This window comes from Ylistrum balloti, unplaced genomic scaffold (genome assembly GCF_031769215.1).
Source record: "Ylistrum balloti isolate Yb309-2 unplaced genomic scaffold, AGI_CSIRO_Ybal_v1 Utg371122, whole genome shotgun sequence".
Classification (NCBI taxonomy): Eukaryota; Metazoa; Mollusca; class Bivalvia; order Pectinida; family Pectinidae; genus Ylistrum; species Ylistrum balloti.
This window is the reverse complement of record NW_026782616.1, coordinates 293,130-312,432: the sequence shown is the minus strand read 5'-3', so window position 1 is coordinate 312,432 and position 19,303 is coordinate 293,130. Positions and strand designations below refer to the sequence as shown.

Genomic DNA, 19,303 nt, shown 5'->3' with positions numbered 1-19,303 from the left:
GAATCTGACGAAACGAAATGTACTTATCTAGCTCGTAAGATATAACTTGTCTCAAGATAAAAAATATTGGAATGCCATGTTTTATTTCGGTATATGCATATTGCTGTCCGTATACTTCTATTGCAGTAAGAGTAAGCGAGAAAAAAGGTTGCGCGTCGCTTCTTTTAACATTGTAATTTTATACGCACCCAAAAGTTTTTTCCCGCCAAGTGTGTAATAAGTTTAATGAAAGTTAAACACACACACACACACACACACACACACACACACGCACACGCACGCACGCACGCGCTCGCTTAATTTACTGCTTTTCAATATATTATTACGAACGGAGTATAGCTTTTCCTCCGTGGGACATTTCAGATGCATGCTCAATTCCAATTTGACAGATAAACAACACGAACAGTTACGATAAAGAATGCCACAGAAATTGTCGAAAGAACTAGTGTTGTGGAGAATACCCCGATGACATTTTACTCGTGTTTAGATATAAAGAAAATAATTCTCACCGTGGAAGTCATTGTAGGCCTTCATGATATCATCTCTTTCTTGCGTTATATCGACACTAAAAATCAAACTGCAGCCAGCTGTAAAATAATAAATTGATGTAAATTAACATAATAAATGCACTGATATTTCATCTTTAAATGACAACGTTTATTCATTTGGAAAAAATAACAATACGAACCTGTCATCACTGATTTCACTAGCTTTAGTTTTCGTACTTGATCGTCAGGCTCCAGACACTGGATACTACCAAACCATAGGATCAGTTTTGAACAGGTATATTGTCTGCACGACAGAGATAATATGATATAGAATATCACGTGCAAAACAACAAAACCAATAATCGAAATTGATATGAATGTGGCAAAATATGCGTGAAGGTTAAATTAGCAAACAAACCATTAGCAAAATTAATTTGCAAGAATTGACACCGGCATCGCCTGATTGTTTTTAATTTACTACTTCTTATTTAGTATGATAAGATTTTGCCACTGAGACGAGGTGGACAGGGCCAATAAGGGGAATAGAGAATTGTCTTTAAAATTCTATTGCTCCAGTAATAATCATTGGATGTTGACCTAATTTGGACGGATTAATCATTGTATGTATAAGAATCAGCTTTATCTATACAGTTGATCACAACTTCATAGATTGTAAGGGACGAGGCTCATTAAGGAAAATAGAACAATACATTTAAAATCCTCTCCTCAAGTAGGACTGATTGACTTTTGTCCAAATTTTGTCAGAAATATTCTTGGGTGAAACGGGAATCAATTTTGTATAAAGGATGGTCTCAGCCTCCCGTGTAGGAGGGATGAGGCCAAATATGGTAGACAGATCAAGTTATTCTTAAGGTTGTAGAGGCAGGACCTGTTCGAACGGTATAACAAATTGTGAAAAATGCTACTTCTGTAGGATCAGTAGGATTTTGTCAAAATTAAGTATGAAGCATTATTGAGTGGAGGAGAACAATTTCTCGGTAACAGTGCCTGATGACGCCACTAAGGTCGGGGCTCAATAGGGGAATGTAGAAAATTCTTAAATGATCTTACTCCTTCTATAGGAATGATTATTTTTTTCTCATATTTGGTCTGATGCATCATTGAGTAAATTGAACAAAGTTTTATATAAAAACTGGTTCTTGGCCTCTTGAGATGATAGGTGCAGAATGCAAATATATAGATATGGAGCAAACTCTCAAACTTTTTTTCTTCAGAACGAATAATATCAATTTCAATGGCATTTCAATTTCTCCTCGTTCCTCTATAGCTATATACTTACTTGCATCGAACACTTGCCACCAGACCAGGGTGGTCGGTTGACGCTGTGATAACGCAACGGCCTTTCATTTGTAACGGAGGTGAAAAATTATGGGGTCACATGTAATATCGAAAACGGTAAATTTCGTTTTGGTGAACAAATTTGACGACTGTTCCGTTTAGCACAAGTGTTGTATGACTGTATAAGGATATAAAGGATGCCATGATGTGTTACGTAGGACGTCTTTAGATCACGCGACAGGTTGTGGAGGTGAAAAACAAGTATGTTGGCAAAGAATGAAAGTAAATGGGAATTGTACTCATAGTAAAATATTGCAATGATATTGAGATTAGAACAACCATTCAGCAGTTAAATAAACTGTATATTTTTTATGTTACTTTCAAGTACTTGCCGTATCTACCTAATCTCATACATTTATTTCTCTTCGTTTTATATATCAGATGAAATTTGTATATAATGAACACTTAATCACGAGCAGACTAAAATGTTATTGAGACGTGAATAAATTGGAAACGTTTGTTATTGATAATGTAGAATGGAAGATATACTCCACAACATTTATTGCTACATTGTATATGTGAAAAAATGCGACCATTAATGTTCTAGGTGATCATCTCGTAAGAATATATCATTTGTAGCCATAAAAAGAATAAAATAATCTGATTAAACAAGTATACACTTAAGGTATTTAGATACAAAACATTTTATCGACAGTGATGACAATAATGAGCAGCGGAAGTGGAGCATTACAAACTCTTATTCATCTACAGCATTTTTCTTGGAAAGATTTGTTTACTTTATTTCTGAGATACCAGTTTCGTAGTCAGCACCAATCGGGTTGATATCCAGTTTCTCTGCATATTCATCAGACAGCTTCTTACACGTGTCTAGTAACATTTCTGAAACAAATCAAAGATTAAAATAAAAGCATTATATGTAATGTAAGTACAAGAGGTACATGCGCCTCGGTAGCAAAATCAAAACAAAACAAGCCATATCATATCTGGGCATACCGCATGTTTATTCAATTGTTCATACTGAAACTGTGACGTCATACAGGAAAAGAAACACGCAGCTCGGATGCCAACCAGTGCAGCTGAACTCTGTCGTTGAAAATAAATTGCGTCATTGGAATGTTGAAAGCGAAATAATCTATTATTTTACGAAAGACACTGAATATTCAATGCTTTTGTCCTTACATCCTCACACACCAGCATCAACCTTTCCAATAGATCGTTATGGATTTAATGAATGCGATGCATATGGTAATAATCGATATTTTATCGGTTTATGTATGTCACATGCCAAAATGGCGAAGTAACGAGTGGTCCACCAAGGTATATTCATGCCTAGGGGTGCACTCTGAGCGATATAACAGTAAACAGATCACTTTGCACACACATGGAATATATTGAGGCAAATAAATGATGTCTGAAAATTAAGAAGTATAGGATATGTAACCAAAGTTAAACATCGGTAAAGGTTACGGATATATTTGATTAGGTTTTAAATGGCACTAAAGTTGAATCCGACAAACCATGAGAAATCTTTAGACAAAAAATATCGTATATATTTGTGTTTGTGATAAATATCAAACGCGACTGTGACGCATGACATCTATGTGTATACCTACCATTTGAAATATCAATTGGATAAAAAGCTAGATGACTTTTCTTTTTCAAAATTTCATCAATAAACATGCGTGTTTTCTGACAGTTTCCGCTTCCCATGTCAACCAAGACACTGTTCTTCATGTCCAATTCGAGCATATTCTGTTAAATAGAAATTAATTATTAGCAGCGAGTATTGTACTAGAATAAGGATTTTCATATATTTATCAACATAACTGATTGATACAAAGTGATAATGTCATATTTATATCTAAGTAATTTGTTTCTTATGAAAATCTACTCAAAACATATATATGAAGAATATTTTCACAGAACAACTACTCAGTAATACAAACAGCCGTCAAGTAAACTTATCCTAGAATTTAAGATTATTGTGAAATTACCATTTCTTTAACCACTCCCTTTATTGGTTGGCCAACTTAATTTTGGTTAGTACAACATAATTACCCTAGGACTTAACTTAGTTAGGACGAATCAATATAATTTGTTTTCCACAATGGCACAGGGCGATTGTCCTAGAGGACATTTTGACGCTATTTACGTTTTATTTAAACATAACCACATGCTCCTTTATCTGACCCAAAGTGCATCCGAGTTCCCTTACACAGACTATTATCGATACATTTTCACATTTTTGTTTGCCATGTTTCAGGCCATAATCTATATACGTAATGATCTTGGCTCCCATTTAGATTACATTCATGAAAAAGTTAAGAAGGGAATAGAAATTCGTAGTGCTGCTCTAGTGATGTCATAGAAATGTAAATGTTACAAAAACAATGTTGGTATAAATACACCAATGAACAACAAATAGAGCATTATCATTCTGTTAACGAATGGTTGTTACTTTTTCACAACTTATTCTCGGACAAAAGGTTAGGTCTATGATATTTAGAGGATACCAGTTGTTTTGTTTTACTCACCGAAATGTGGGTTTTCAAAATTCCCAGTTCACACCTATGAAAGTAGTAGTTTTCGTTTTTCTCCAGGCACATGTCATTAAGTCGCGATCCTTCATTGTCGTAACGATACCATGCAGGTAGGTATTTAGGTGTCGACTGCAGCCCAATCCCCACTTCTTTTTTCATATCCATATTACTGAAATGACAACATTTAGCATTTAACATTATGTTATAAAACTTGTTTACGTTTTGAAGAGAACAATTTACTGTCAAAGACTGATAACTAGAGAGCAATAGATGGCGGTGCCAAAATATAATACTTATGACACAAAGGACAACTTCAGAGATATATTTTGTATATATATATCTAGTTGCTTAAGTTTTTTGCTGAGATATATAACGATCCACAGCAATTGATCAGTTGTTATCTGGTATAATCTTAGAATTATTATTATGTCAATTTGAACTGCCCATCAACACATAAAAAAGTCATTATGGCCATCAACCGATAAACCACACAGCGATCCAAAAGGAATTAGCATTACAAAAACAAAAGGTAAAAGGCAAATGCTAAAAATCTTGAATGGGTACATTAACGCAAAGGATTAAAATGGTACGCCATAGTCATATTTTATAGATCTTTTCAGGTAACGTAGAATTTTACAAATCTCAACAGATTCAATAAGGGTTTTTAGACTTGTAACGGTACGAGTAGACAGAAGTTTAATTCGATTCAATAAATAATGTTTAACGGTGAATAGATAACAACATTCAGTGTCTGTTTTAACCATTGCATGAAGTGAAAAGTCAACTTCAGGTCAATTCAAGAGAAAGGGGGGAATTTCTATCGTTCCAAATGACTGGATCTGACCATAATCAATATTTGTGTTTTGTAAAAGAGTGGAAATCCGAATAATAAATGGTGCAATGGTCTTTGATTTGTTTTGAAACAAGCAGGATGTGAAGGATTCGACTTACGCTGAATGTTGTATTGCAAGGCCAATTCATTTCGACGGCTATATAGTGATGGTTCGTTAGACTCTACATAGTGTCTTTCTGAAGGTGACGTCGGAAAAGCTCCGAGAGCGAGCCTGAGACCTTGGTGATAAACAGTGTCTAATAATTTGAGATGTGAAGGTCTAGAAGATCCATACACAATGGAACCGTAGTCAAATTTTGAACTAAATAGAGCTGTATAAAGTCTAAGCAACACTTTTCCATCAGCTCCCCAACCAGTGTGGGACACCACCTTTAGAATATTCAGTGACTTTAAGGCATTTTATAAGTGGAAGGAACGACAATGCCATGTCGAATATTACACCAACGAATTTGGTTTACTCAACAACCGGAAGGGGTACACCACACAGATACAGATTTGGATCGCCGTGTTGATTCCGCAATTGACAAAAATGCATACAAACTGCTTTTGATTGTGAAAATTTAATTCCATTTTCATCTTCCAGAATTTGTAGTCGAAGGACAAGGCAACATGCAAGAGTACCAGATGACAATCTAACGGACGTCAGTCGCGTCTAGCTTCATATCGATTGAACTACTGCGACTTGTCAACACGAGGTGTTAGGGATGTAGGAATGTTGCTATCTAAAATTGTTAATACACAAAACGGAATTTGAAATCTTCATTCTGATCAAACAGCTTGATGGCTAGCTGTCCTTGTTGTTTTCTTGGTAGAAAAATATCTAGATATATGGCTGACGTATATGAATCTTTTCTGTCCTTGGTTTCTAATTCTGATTGGTATATACGATGGACGTGGTCAATATATATTCTCTTATCTAAAAACACATAGCAAGCAAGGTTTCTGTGATCATTTTCGAGCTTTTCGATAATTTAACAAGTCTGCCAGCAGAGGGATGCATTCAGTTTACATGTGTATGCAGATAATCTGTTGCAATTACATAGCATAAGTGTTACCAAAACCGTGAAAATAAAAAATGTGCATAAGGTTATTGCAACACTTTGCGCAGCAGTGCCTATAGAGTGTCTTGCGTTCTTTTTTTAATGCGGATTCAAAGTTTCTTATACTAGACCCTGTTTAGTGAGAGAACTTTTATAGCTCTTATGTGTAATAAGTATGTGGCAGGTTTTGAATTGCAAGGAAATAGTCTTGACCAGTTAATTGATTTAATAAATGAACACAATTCTTGACATGTATTTACATGTTTTCCCGTACATTAACTCGAAAAAAATAATGGGTACATGCCCAAACCTACGTCTTAAACTGGATTACAATTTAAACATTTAAACAAATCGGAATGTAAAACAAATTCCACTTGCATACAATAAAGTATTCATATGAACAGTATATATGAAAAGCTGAGCCAGCTACGTGATACAACTCTTTCAACCACGTTCAGGTCAGTGATACTAGTTGAATAGCGGACGACAACAAAAGCAGCGATAAATCGGATAGCATGAATAAATAGGGAGGTGATTGGACACAATAATTCAAAACTTTAAAATTTTGTGGAAATGGGTTTTACAACCATTTGGATGGGTGTAAATAGTTGTTTTTGTTTTCGAGTATTGCTTTTTAAACGCGGTATCATAGAGATTAGCCGATTGATTATTACAATAATAGTCCCATTATAAACCCACTTTAGTTTATAAATAGGTTGGCGAATGGCTACCCTGAGCCGCAATCTGATTAATCATCTTATATTATAGGTGATCATTTCCCTCCGCTCATTTTATTTGACAGCTGACTAATATTAAATTAGCAGTGCCTAAAAGCGAACATAAGTTGAACAATATATACATTATAAACTTACTGTTTTCTCGCTTCACTAGAGGGTATGTGTGTTTCTTCAGGTTTTTTTTTTTTTTTTTAATAATTGTAATGTCATCATCGTAAGATGGTTCGGTGGCGCAGTGGTAACGCACTTGTCTTGACCCATTTGTGGTTCGATTATAATAAGATGTGTAATTTCATGTTGCCTCATTGGTAAGCATTTTGTAATATTTCCATGAAACAATTTTGCTATTATTTAAGAAAGAGTTGAAAACAATGAAAATGAATCATTACATACTAAGTATAATTTGATTTAATGAAATAGCATTACAGTAGCAGACTCTCTGTATTCCTCATCAGAATTTATTTTAAAAAACGAATACTATTCTTCATTTCATGTCTAACTTGAAAAATATTCCTACAACATCAATTTTCCTGAGACAAGGAAGATTGTTTTGTCACCCATCTCTGTTACTTGATTTCGAATAGACGGTACAGTATATTCTCTGCTGAAGCAACCACTTTCCAATATTTCTAAGAAATTGTGGATCCACAGAGAGCGATTATATACCACCTTGAACATCTCAGTACCAAACTTATCAACAGCATTTATTTCTGAATTTAGACGACCCGATAGAATCCTTTACATCCGAACTTATTGAGATAGCCCAAGAATGTATACCAAAGTCCAAAAGAAAACGCAATAAAAATCAAATTAAATTCCAATACATCCACCAAAAAGGTTCAATTAAACGAATCAGTGGTAAAACATCATTGAAAACAATGGGACATCTGATAACTAATGGAAAATTAGTTTAATTAGATTAATTTTGTATCTGGACTCCAATCGCATAATATCACCCCTACAGAGCGGTTTTAGATCTATGCGAGGTAACAACGATCATTTGGTTAGTCATGAAACCTTTTTTAAAGAAGGAAAAGTTGGTTGCTGTTTTCTTCTATATTTGGAAACGGCTCACAACGTGAAAATACGGCATAATGAAAGATCTGCACGATAAAGGCTTTACAAGTAATCTATCAACTTATATTTCGTGGTTTACATACTCAAATAGTTAAATCAGAAACAAACAAATGAAATTGTACGTTTACATATCAAATAACACAATTTTAAAGTTTGAACACAATTATCATACACAATTCACATAATGTTTGAAGACATTTATTGAAAATGTGACACCAATAATTGCCCCGTCACAATATTGCTGTCCTTTTCGGGGGAAAGCAACATGTTATTTTAATCATTTGTTAGTGAATAATGAAATAATCGTATATTTGTCTTTCGTCGATGAATACATCAATGTCTGCCAGGGATACTTTCATACCCTGAATATGGTGTAATCAATGCAGACAGCTGAGTTGTGATATCCGCGGTTTAACCAAAGATGAAAAGATTTCAAAAGCATATGTCGGACTCTGTTAGTGATGTAAGCGAAAATACATGTATACAATAGAAGGCTAATAGTAGGTCGTTTAATACAGATATGCATTTGAGCAACAACAAAAGAAAAACAAATACCGAAAAAAATCAAGATTCCATATATTCAGAAAACTTTGCATTCATTTTAATAAAATGGCACAGATATTGACGTAACTTTTAAAGATGTGTGAACACAATTTTATATCAGGGTAATGGTTTAAAGACTGATCAACATTATACCGAACGGAAGATGCGGATAGTTGTCGAGATATACTTTTCCGGGTAAAAGGGATAAGGAGATTACAGTTTGAAGAGAAGATCAACCAGTATTCATGGCAAATATTATACACGGGAAATATACGAGAATTGAAGAGAAATGTAATTCTATAATCCTACGGGATTATTAAAATGAACCATAAGTTATATTAATTCAGCACAGTTGGTACTATATAAACATGATGACAAACTTACCTATACAGTTGATACCGCACACAATCCGTCGACCAGAGAGACTTATACTAGTAAAGATAGGCATATGCTTCTCGGATAGATTACCATAGCTTTATAGCTGCAGCGAATGAAATTAACCGAATGAAGAGTTATTTTGTCATTATTTGTACCAAAATGAAGCTTTCTGATTTGTCGGTTTTCTCGATAAAACGGAAAACCATCTAACTCCACCAACTTGATAACTATTGGAGGCGTCAATGACAACCCTGCGGCAAGTCTGTTGGAACATCTTATTTGTTGTTACAGTCTTAGTGACCCGTCAACACATAAAAGGTCATAAAACGTCATTAGGGCCGTCAACCGTTAAACACACAGCGATCCAAAAAGGAAATAAAACATTAAACAAACCTAAAGGGTAACAGACAAATGCTTAAAATATTAAACGGATATATCATCACAAATTATTAAAATGATCTATAGTACAGACCATCAGCTCTTTAATCTCTTGCCTACAATTTTATCAATCTCCTCCTTTACTCGTGAACGGATTTATTTGTAGGGGGTAACCTTTTTGTGTTTTGAAATTGGCGACGATACGTCGTGGTTATGGTAATAAAATCTGGGTCCATATCCAAAATGATTTTGTCATTTAATCACTGGGGTTAACACCTCGTACATTAAGTCGTTCTATACATACCATACAAAGTTGATTTACAGTAGGATGCGTTTTACCTGTAGATATTAATCTAATACGGGTTCAGGTTAACAAATGGAAAACTCAAGATGCCCTGGGGTACGTATGCTGTATAGGTACCTAATACACCCGGACTCGGTTGTATTGGATGCCGACAAAGAAATAATTAAACCGTCCACAGATATGGTACATTGCTGAAAGGGTATATAAATTGATAATGTGGTGATTAAGACTTTAAGATCCATGTTAGATATAATTGATATTTTGACATTTATTGTGTTTAAAGAATTATTTATATTATATTCGTTTCATAAAATAGGCGAGTAAACAAAAACTGTAATTTAAAAGACAGTTCCACCCTGCTACACCATTTTGATTAAAATTCAAAAAAAGGAAAAAGATTAAAGATCTTAAGAAAATAACACTATAAGCTAAGTAGCTTTGTTTTGTTTTTAACATTTGGTTCATTAATATTCCATTGCCCATAAATTTTCATTTTTGTCTCAGTTTGTAGTTGCATGGTAGATGATCAGAGAAAGTGGCTGAGGTCTTAGGTATTCAACTGAAATATGTTTTCCTGTTCATTTACATAATAAAATTGTATATGTATTGTTAATTGCCTGTCTAGTTCATGTAGGATTTAACCTAAGTATTAGTCTCAGTACATTTATTAATACTCTTTCAAGCGTAAATGTAAATACATACTATTAAGGCAGTAGAATGATAATTTTGATTTATTTTTTTTTCAGCATATATGAATCTATAAGGTATGTATGACCCATTTGAAGACGGCCAAGACAAATTAGTATTGAAGGTTGTCTCTATAGCATGGAGACCATTCACTAATGATAGGTTTTATAGAATGCAATTAATTATCGGTATATTGATTTATATATTTAATATATTGTTTGGCCATGCAAACACATTTAAATTCTGTATTTCATTAGCGACCTGGGTTCATATCGGCGGTATGCAGTGCAAATAAATGTCTGATGTTTGAATTTTAATTCACTAAGAGTGATATGAAATAAAAGTGTACTTGCATTTAGATTAATTGACTGAAACAAAACCAATGGACATTTCGGATGACCTGGTAGCTGAAAAGAATGTCCATGCTTACAAAATGGTATTTTTCAAATTCAAGTTATTTTCAAAAATCGTTATATATTCAACTAATATCACATAAATAACACAATTTACACATACTTTTTTTTTAAAAATATCATAGCAAAAACATATACTATATCTAAATAAAAAATGAAACAAACAGAAATCAAGGAAATAGAAAATAGTATTTGCAGATATATCAAGATAATACAATAGAGACACTTGGGTTACAACAGGTAAGTTTTACAGGTAACTCAACCTGATGGGACTGATGCTCATTTTATGAAAAAAAAAATTCTATATAATTCTTATCAAACTGCCATATGTTTCATTTCAGAAATACACCCTGGCCTATTCAGGTGTAAAACATAAATCCCTTACATCAAGTCACTGACGATTTTACCTGTAGTAAAGCCTTCATGTATATAATGTAATTGAAACATCACATATTACTTACATATCCTTCAATTTGTGCATCACGTTGTAATAGGACAATGCTATCTCACATAGCTCGAGTCGTCGCGCTTGTGAGAATATTCCTCAAATACTTTTCAGCACACCTGTCGTATCATTGAAGCATCGTTGTGTTGTCAAGCATGCATCTATTCTAACTTTGGACATGCACGGTACGAATGAGCTGAACTTTGTTTAGAGAACGTCTGTGGAAACTGATCTCTATCCAAGACGCTGCTGACACAATAACTATATCAATTGACCTGGTGTTAAATAAAGGTAAGATAAAACTCTGTTAAAAATCCTTTGATGTTTTCTTGTATACCTATTAAGTTATTAAGTTATTGCTTATTATACTCATGCACATTTTCTATTTTACGCTAGTATATTAACTCATTATTGATTGGAACTGCAACATTTCATTTTTAATAAAATCATTATATTTGATTATACCAGTACCGTTTCAAGTCAGGATGGTGTTAAGTCACATTGACATATGAATTTTCGCCTGGGCCATAGATACTAAGAGACTGAATACGTATAAAATGGAAGAAATCAAGATTCTATATTACCAGAAAAGTATATATACGATTTCATACAACTTGACTCTGACATATGCATCATAATTTATGCAGCAGTGATCAAAGTTTGAGATTGATGTGAGTATCTATAGACATTACACCGAACGCAAGATGCAAAGAAGCGTAGTTTTAATATATTTCTCGGGTAAACGGGATACGAAGATTGCACTTTCACGTTCATACAAATAAGTATCATCTGTAAAACAACGTCTAAAGAGCTACGAGGCCCTTGGCCTCTTCTTTAATATTGGCGCTTCATAACTACCGATCAGACGACATAGTTAGCAAATGTCGAGAATTCATTCCGTAACAACCTAGAGTCTTTAAGAACTGTTCAAATGAACATAAGTGATATGTATTTAGTGGAAGACACAGTTTATACCCTATATAAATGACAGATAACTTACCTCAGTTCAGGTGATACCACAACCGACCCGTCGACCAGAACTACTTTGCCTGTTATATTGATAGAGTCTATATACTATCTAGACATATCATAAGGTTACAGCTGTGACGAAATGGGATTGCCGAGTTATTAATAGCCAGTAAGAATTTAACTTAACATAAAAATAGAGTTTCTGAAGAAATATTGACATAAATTAATGCAATTGGCAATGTCTAATTCAGATTGGATGTATGATATAGTTGTTTTGGGTATTGTTGAGTAAATAAAAGCAGTTTTCAAATACAATGTTAAATCACCTTAAAATACCAATGTCAAATATGGCATAACTGGTTGTGGAGAAGGGATATCAGAATAGCGAATTAATTATTTGCATGAGCGATCCTATATTTAATAGAAGTATACAAAGTGATGTAAATTCAGCAAAAACAAAAAATATGTACCCTCTAACATGATATTTAACAAACCTCAATTCAGTTGAAACCACACCTGATTTGTCAAGCAGAATGCTCTCCACATTATAATGTTATGTAAGTTGGCTCTTGCATAATTTTGTTATTTGGATTAAGATCTCGAACTCTGACCACCAGGTGACCCTCTAATACCATACGTAGTTTGTATCTCTTGTTATTTAGATGTTATGTGTGCACGTGTTAGCGAGGGCCGTGTAGGGCAACTCGCTATCCGGTCACGGTTTTAGCTTGACCAATCAGCGAGGCGCGCACCTCTTCGTGATTTTGACCGCGTCATATTTTCATCACTCCTCATATTTTTTTTTTCCTGCTGTGATTATGTTTAATATATTTCGAAGTGTTTTTGGACTTTGTTTTATCGAAGTGTCTTAGATATCGATAATAAGAACTTCGTGCCATATATAGGCCTATGCTTACGTAGTGTTTCCCGGATGGATTGTTTCCTTTGTGGATAAACCTACATGAAGTTTTGATAATGGGAAATTCTTACATTCGGAGGCTGAGTGACTTCATCTCGAATGATCGAAAAGAAGCGGAAAATTTAGGTCTGGTTAGAGAACAAATCCAGGTTTCGTTTCATGGAATCGACGGGGGGATCGTACGTCAAGGACCCAAGTCTCTGTTGAACGATTTAACTGTTTTAAGACGTGTTCTACCGAGGATTGTGTTACTTTAATGTGGGGGAAATGCCTTATCTAGACTTCATTGTAATTTACATGAACTCGCCGTCGATATAAGTAACTTGTTTCGAACGCACGCTCCGTGCAGCGTGTTGTTATTACACAGTTCATTGCTAGATTTGCTGCTATTTTAAAGGATATTATTATTTTGATATATGCTTTAAGAAAAAGTCCCAGAATATATTGCATACATCACATGATACATTATTTGCACATGTGTTGACATTATTTAGTATTGAATATCTATTGAATATCTAACGAGTGACGTAATGATGAAACAACTAATGTCGTCATTACGACATCATGATTTGAATTGTACTGCTCCTGAAAATTCTTTTCATCGTTTCAAGTTGTGTCATTTTATATGTAAACGCAGACTTAAAATGGCATGTTTCTGATGTTTACTATTGGAGTATTTGAATGCTGAGACACAGTGACATTTCATTTATATGAGCATATTATATTGCATTATTTATCAAGCTTGAAAATGGCTTTAATGAACACCGAGAAGCTACTACTTCAATTCCATTTTATCCAACCATAGTTAAACATAGTATTAGCTTGTACTAATACCATCGAACCATGGATGAATATATGAAAGTCGAGTGCGTTTCTACTGCGCCACCACCTGATGAAGTTTTAAAAACACACCCGCTTCAGTGAAGTCATGAAACAGACAGTTTACAATGTTACACCTGAGTGGGCCTACATAATAATACATTTTTGTCGAGGGCACACAACTCGCATCAACATACCTATCACGTTTGAAATAGGCTCGTACAAATCCCCTTCAATCATCAAAAATGTCTCGATTAAACCACGCCATGGTGCTTCTTAGCAATCGTTTCAATCAGTTAGGGAACAGGTTAACACAAGTGGTAAGTCGGCCGTCGAACAAAAGATATACCACAATGCGACAGACTTTAAATTGCGGAAATACTTATGGATATACCTTCAATTTAACTTTTAGAAGAATTGCAATTGCAAATTCTTCATAATAGATTATACCGAACATATAGAATGTTCATCATGCCACATATTTACTTTGTGTTAGTTCCAATGATTATCTTTTCCTCACTAACTTGTGGAAGGGCGACTCTTTCAGATAGATTTAACTTGTATTTGGAGCGTTCCGCTGGTTCCATCTGTAAACGTTCTCCCAGAAGCTCGCAGCGTAACTTGAGGGTGAGGGTGGTATGTCTGGAACCCTGCATATCCTGATTTGGGTCCAAGGGTGAAAAGAGCTTGATTTAGGACAATGTCCCGGTCGATGAGTGAAAGGAACCGAACAATGGAGTACCGTTTGCCACCAGGGCCATTAAGCAATCTATACAGAGCTTGACATAGCATCTGTTTGACAACATCCTCAGGAAACTTCATGGTGTCCATAAAGAATCGGCGGATGACCAATAGAGAATCAACTGGCTTCTCATTTTTCTCAACCTTGATACCTTTAACTACCAAATTCCACTTTCGTCCCCAAACCTCAAGGGCTAGTCGCTCGTCTGATTCTTTCTTTATCTTTTCATTAAGATCTGGAACAGTTACTTCCTGAAGGGTTTTGTTAGTATCATAGAGATTTTCAACAGAAAAGTTCAGAGACTCTATTTTGTCTTCCGCTCTCTCAACTCTTTCCTTTATACTAGAAATATCGTCATCAAATTTTTGAAAATAATGCGACATCTTCGTGCAAAATCTGTACAGGAATAGTCCGACATTTTGGAATTATCACTTACACCCTCCCAGGGTGTGGTAGACACGTATAAACGCTAGCGCAAAATGCACTTTTACGAACAGATTGTTTGTAAATGTCACTTCACAGGTTAAGACTGAAACAGAGTTTTTCAATGGGGCGAATGTGTATCGTTTTTTGTGGCAAAACCTACATATATTGCTGGAATTGTTCTCGTGTCCTCACCCTGCACACGTCATACTGGAAGTCAGCAGTTTCGATGATGCGTCTTCTTGCTCATCCAGAAACATCAGCCAATAAAGCAATACAATAATTCTAACCGAATTTGATTTTTTCCCAATAAAGATAAAACATGCCAAGTCAAGATTTTTACTTACCACTCTTATTTTCCAAATCTCTTTGTCAATCACACTGTGCTATCGTGAACGAATAGCATGTGTGTGTCTTAACCACATCCTGAGGCGTGCGCGACACCGTTTTGTAATATTATCCAGTAAGTCTTTAACCTAAGAGGCGATCCCGATTAAAAATAGAAAGACCAACAACAACATTTTCATACCGTCTCGATGGGCGACATAGTAGGAGTGCTGATTGCTCAGTTGTATGTACATTGCATAGCACATGCGAGAACCTGTAAGGATGTTCTTATGTAGTGAATCAGAGTGTTAATAGGACAGGTAGCCTTATATTGTGTGGATTGCTGTTACCGCTGCACATTACTTCCGCGTTGGTCAGTGTTAATTCAGTGCTTATATTTATTGATGCAAACGCTGTAATTAATGCAAAATATATGTGTTGCTAATGGCCATTTAAACTCCAAACCATACTTTATTTATCAATTGATTACCAACGTTCAACGTTCTGTTACTATATAACCTGCCTGTGTAACAGGCATAGCGCCAGCCTTACTTCAACGTGTACCTTTGCTATATCTATAGATATATATGTAGTGTACAGGTGTGTTAGACCCCATGTGGTTTCAATCTAGATGTCTTCACACACCCGTTGCATGCAGTATCCTCGGCCTTGTAATTTTCATCTACCTCCAACTTTTGAAACCGTGTGTTATGAGAGTGGCGAGTGGTGTACCTCATGACACCTGTACACTGGTGTATACGTGGCAGGTTAGGATCCGTACTGATTATGTATCCAATGTAACAAACAGAATATATATTCTTCACAACATAATACAAAATGAGGAAAAAACAAAAATAATAGAATCCAATCACCTCAGTTGTATCGTGTTTGTTACACCGAACCCCCACTCGATACAGATCCTCATCTAAAGCTATCTAATATCATCATGGTGTTGATAAACATTTGGATGCAGGATTAACATTATATAGAGTGCATTCATGTTGATTTCGTTCTAAAATCCTTCAGAAAGGCGTAATTTGCTAACATTTCTCTAATTATTTGTGATTTGGCAGCACATTTATGTCGTATTATGTAGAATTTTATTTTATACGAAGCGAGGAATCAGGGTAGCCATCTTGTGAAACAAAGGCCACAGCAACCTTATCATTACCTTTTGAACCATCAGAATATAAATGTAGAAATGTTTTATATTTTAACTGCAATTTGGAGAAGGAAGAATAAACTGTGCATTTGTCAAAAGAGCCAGGGTGGAATTTCCATCGTTCGAATTGACTGAATTTGGTCAATATCAATATCTGTGTTTTGTAAATACATACATGATCTTAATATTGCAGAAACAACAACCACATTTGCTATGAAGGCATTGCTTTAAGTATTGTACAATAAGTTCATAGTTCCTTTATTGCTCACCTGGATCCTAAAACTTAGCAATGGTAAAATACATGCTTTTTAGGTATTTCATTCATTTCCAATTAATAGCTCAGTCACTTTACCTCTTTGGTAGGGTAAGACCACTGGATAAATGATTTCATCTTTCATGACTTTTGTTCTCCTGTGATGTCCTGTGAGAGTATACATAGCTATGGGGTGGGCATTTTAACTGTTTCAAAGATATAAAGAAGAAAGTAAGTCCGTAGGAGTGGGATCACATCATAAAGGATTACTCCTAACATGGTATGTTTATCTCTTGATGCCTAATATTGTTATCTGTGGATGTCGGGTGGGGGATCTTTATTGCTCCAAAAATATATCCAATAATTCAAATCCCTAGGGATGTGGCCAGGCGCTATGGCAAAATCGCATACTATGACTATGTTTATATCTAGATCGCCATCAAAGCTATATATGATTATGTACAAAGGATGTCATCTGTTTCAAAGATATAACTGCGAAACGAAGTCCCTTGGAGTGGGTCCACAACCCTGGGCAAATTCTAAGTATGTGTATGGGATGGAGATCCCAACTTCTTCAAAATATAACCAAAAAGTCCTCAAGTGTGAGGCCCCATTCCAGTGTACTTTATTAAATCATGAATGTGCTTAGTTTCATTTCTCTGTGTAGCTTATGGACTGGAAATCGCAACTCTTTCCAATATATTACTTAGCGACTTATTGGAGTCAGCTCCCAGGTCTAATTCTTCATCATCAATGTGTTTCTCCTTTCATCCCGAACATTTCTATATTCAATGGTGGTCGGAACTGATTTGGAGAGATGACTAGGAAATCTAAGTTCCTGTGTATGTGGCTAGACCCAAGAGCCGATTTTTACATCATGATTGTATTTATCTCTCTATGAATAGCTCTGTTATATTTTGTTTTGAGTAGGTGATTTCAACTGTTGCAAAGACATATCCCAGAATCTCAAGGGTCGGATACACAACTAGGGACAATTTTCACATCAACATTAGGATCTCGTTAAACCTTTATCTTATACTTATAATTCTAAAAAGTCTGAGTTAATTCAAACAGAAAATAAATGTTATTTGCCTAATTCAATCAATTTCAACCATTTTTGTTCAGGCTCATCAGACCCTGGGGGTTGCAGATCCTAAAGCATTTGCAACAGCAGATTTCGTTGTGGCTAATTTTACATGATTTTTCAGATTTCCCATTGTTTTGGATGATGTTTTACCACCGATTCGTTTAATCATATCCCATACCTTTTTTGGTGGATATATTGGAATTTAATTTGGACATATTAGGTCTTCAAGACAATTTTTGTCTGAGCGTATAGCACGACGAGCTTTCTGTCGAACAATTTTGAAGTTAAGTTAACGCTTGTGGGGTTGTTCTTTAATTGCCTAAAAACGGTTTTCCTATTTCGAACAGCCTTATCACAATCTTCATTAATCTTAGGTTTCTTTTGTATTTTGGTATACATCCTTCGGCTATCTCAAGAAGTTCGGTACTAAAGGATTCTATTGGGTCTTCTAAATTCAGGATATCAATGGTGTTGAGAATTTTGGTAGTGAGATGTTCAAATTTACTCCAATCTGCTTTTAATAATTTCCAATGGGGTACACTATTGCTCTCTGGGGGTCCACAATTCCTTAGAAATATGTGAAAGTGGTCGCTTCCACAGAGATCGTCATGCACCGTCCATTCGAAATCGAGTAACAAAGATGGGTTTCATAAAGTTAAATCAAGGTGTGAGAATGTTCCGGAAGAGGGATACCAGTGATTTGGAGATTTATCATTGTAAAGACAAAGGTTATTTTCCAATATAAACTCTTGTTCCTGTATCATTAGTGTCGGGTCAACACTGCAACGGGACCTGATGCTATCCACAATCAGTTCCTATTTTTAGATCGGGTAACGACCGAAAATCTCGGATAAAAGGCAACTGTGATTCCTATTCTTAAACAGGGTAAAGGTACGACAGATCCACCCAGTTACCGCCTAATATGACTTCCGAATTGCGTCTGGAAAAATCTAGAGCAGATGTTAAATTCGAGATTATCTTGGTATCTGGAATCCAATCACATATCACCCCTACAAATCGGTTTTAGATTTAATCTAGTTACAACGATAACTTAGTTAGACTTGAAACCTTTTTTGCGCAAGGCTTTCATGGATCACTTAATTGTGATTTTCTTCGATTTGGAAAATGCTTACGACTCAACGTGGAAATACGGCATCATGAAAGATCTGTATGATATATATATATTAGAGGTAATATAACAAATCTTATTTCAAATGTTTGGACTGAAAAGTAAAAGAATTGTCAAAACATTATTTCCATAAATACAGGGTGTTCTTTACATTGATGTTTGAATCGACTTCACATTTGAGCAGATGAAAACGGATTTGAATTTCCACAATCAAATACAGTTTGTATGCATTTTTGTCAAATGCGCAGACAAATTCATTCTCCATTCTGC

The 19,303-nt window shown here is 35.1% G+C and overlaps 1 protein-coding gene across 1 annotated transcript; it reads right to left on the bottom strand.

Moving 5' to 3' along the window:
- Window positions 1-483: 483 nt before the first annotated feature.
- Window positions 484-4,513, bottom strand: LOC132560830 (histidine N-alpha-methyltransferase-like). The gene is made up of 5 exons (XM_060225521.1): window positions 4,343-4,513; window positions 3,422-3,560; window positions 2,585-2,687; window positions 689-792; window positions 484-587 (listed from the first exon to the last, which is right to left on the bottom strand). The coding sequence occupies exons 1-5, from the start codon at window positions 4,511-4,513 to the stop codon at window positions 484-486; spliced, it is 621 nt and encodes a 206-aa protein (XP_060081504.1).
- Between the last annotated feature and the right edge of the window lie 14,790 nt (window positions 4,514-19,303).

Bases quoted from the DNA above. Each gene is read 5' to 3' on its own strand.
- LOC132560830 (XM_060225521.1), bottom strand. From the start codon at position 4,513: ATGGATATGAAAAAAGAAGTGGGGATTGGGCTGCAGTCGACACCTAAA. The intron at 793-2,584 runs GTAAACAAATCT...TCTGTCGTGCAG, and splicing joins ACTGGTATCTCAGAAATAAA to ACAATATACCTGTTCAAAAC. The intron at 588-688 runs GTTCGTATTGTT...ATTATTTTACAG, and splicing joins AGTGAAATCAGTGATGACAG to CTGGCTGCAGTTTGATTTTT.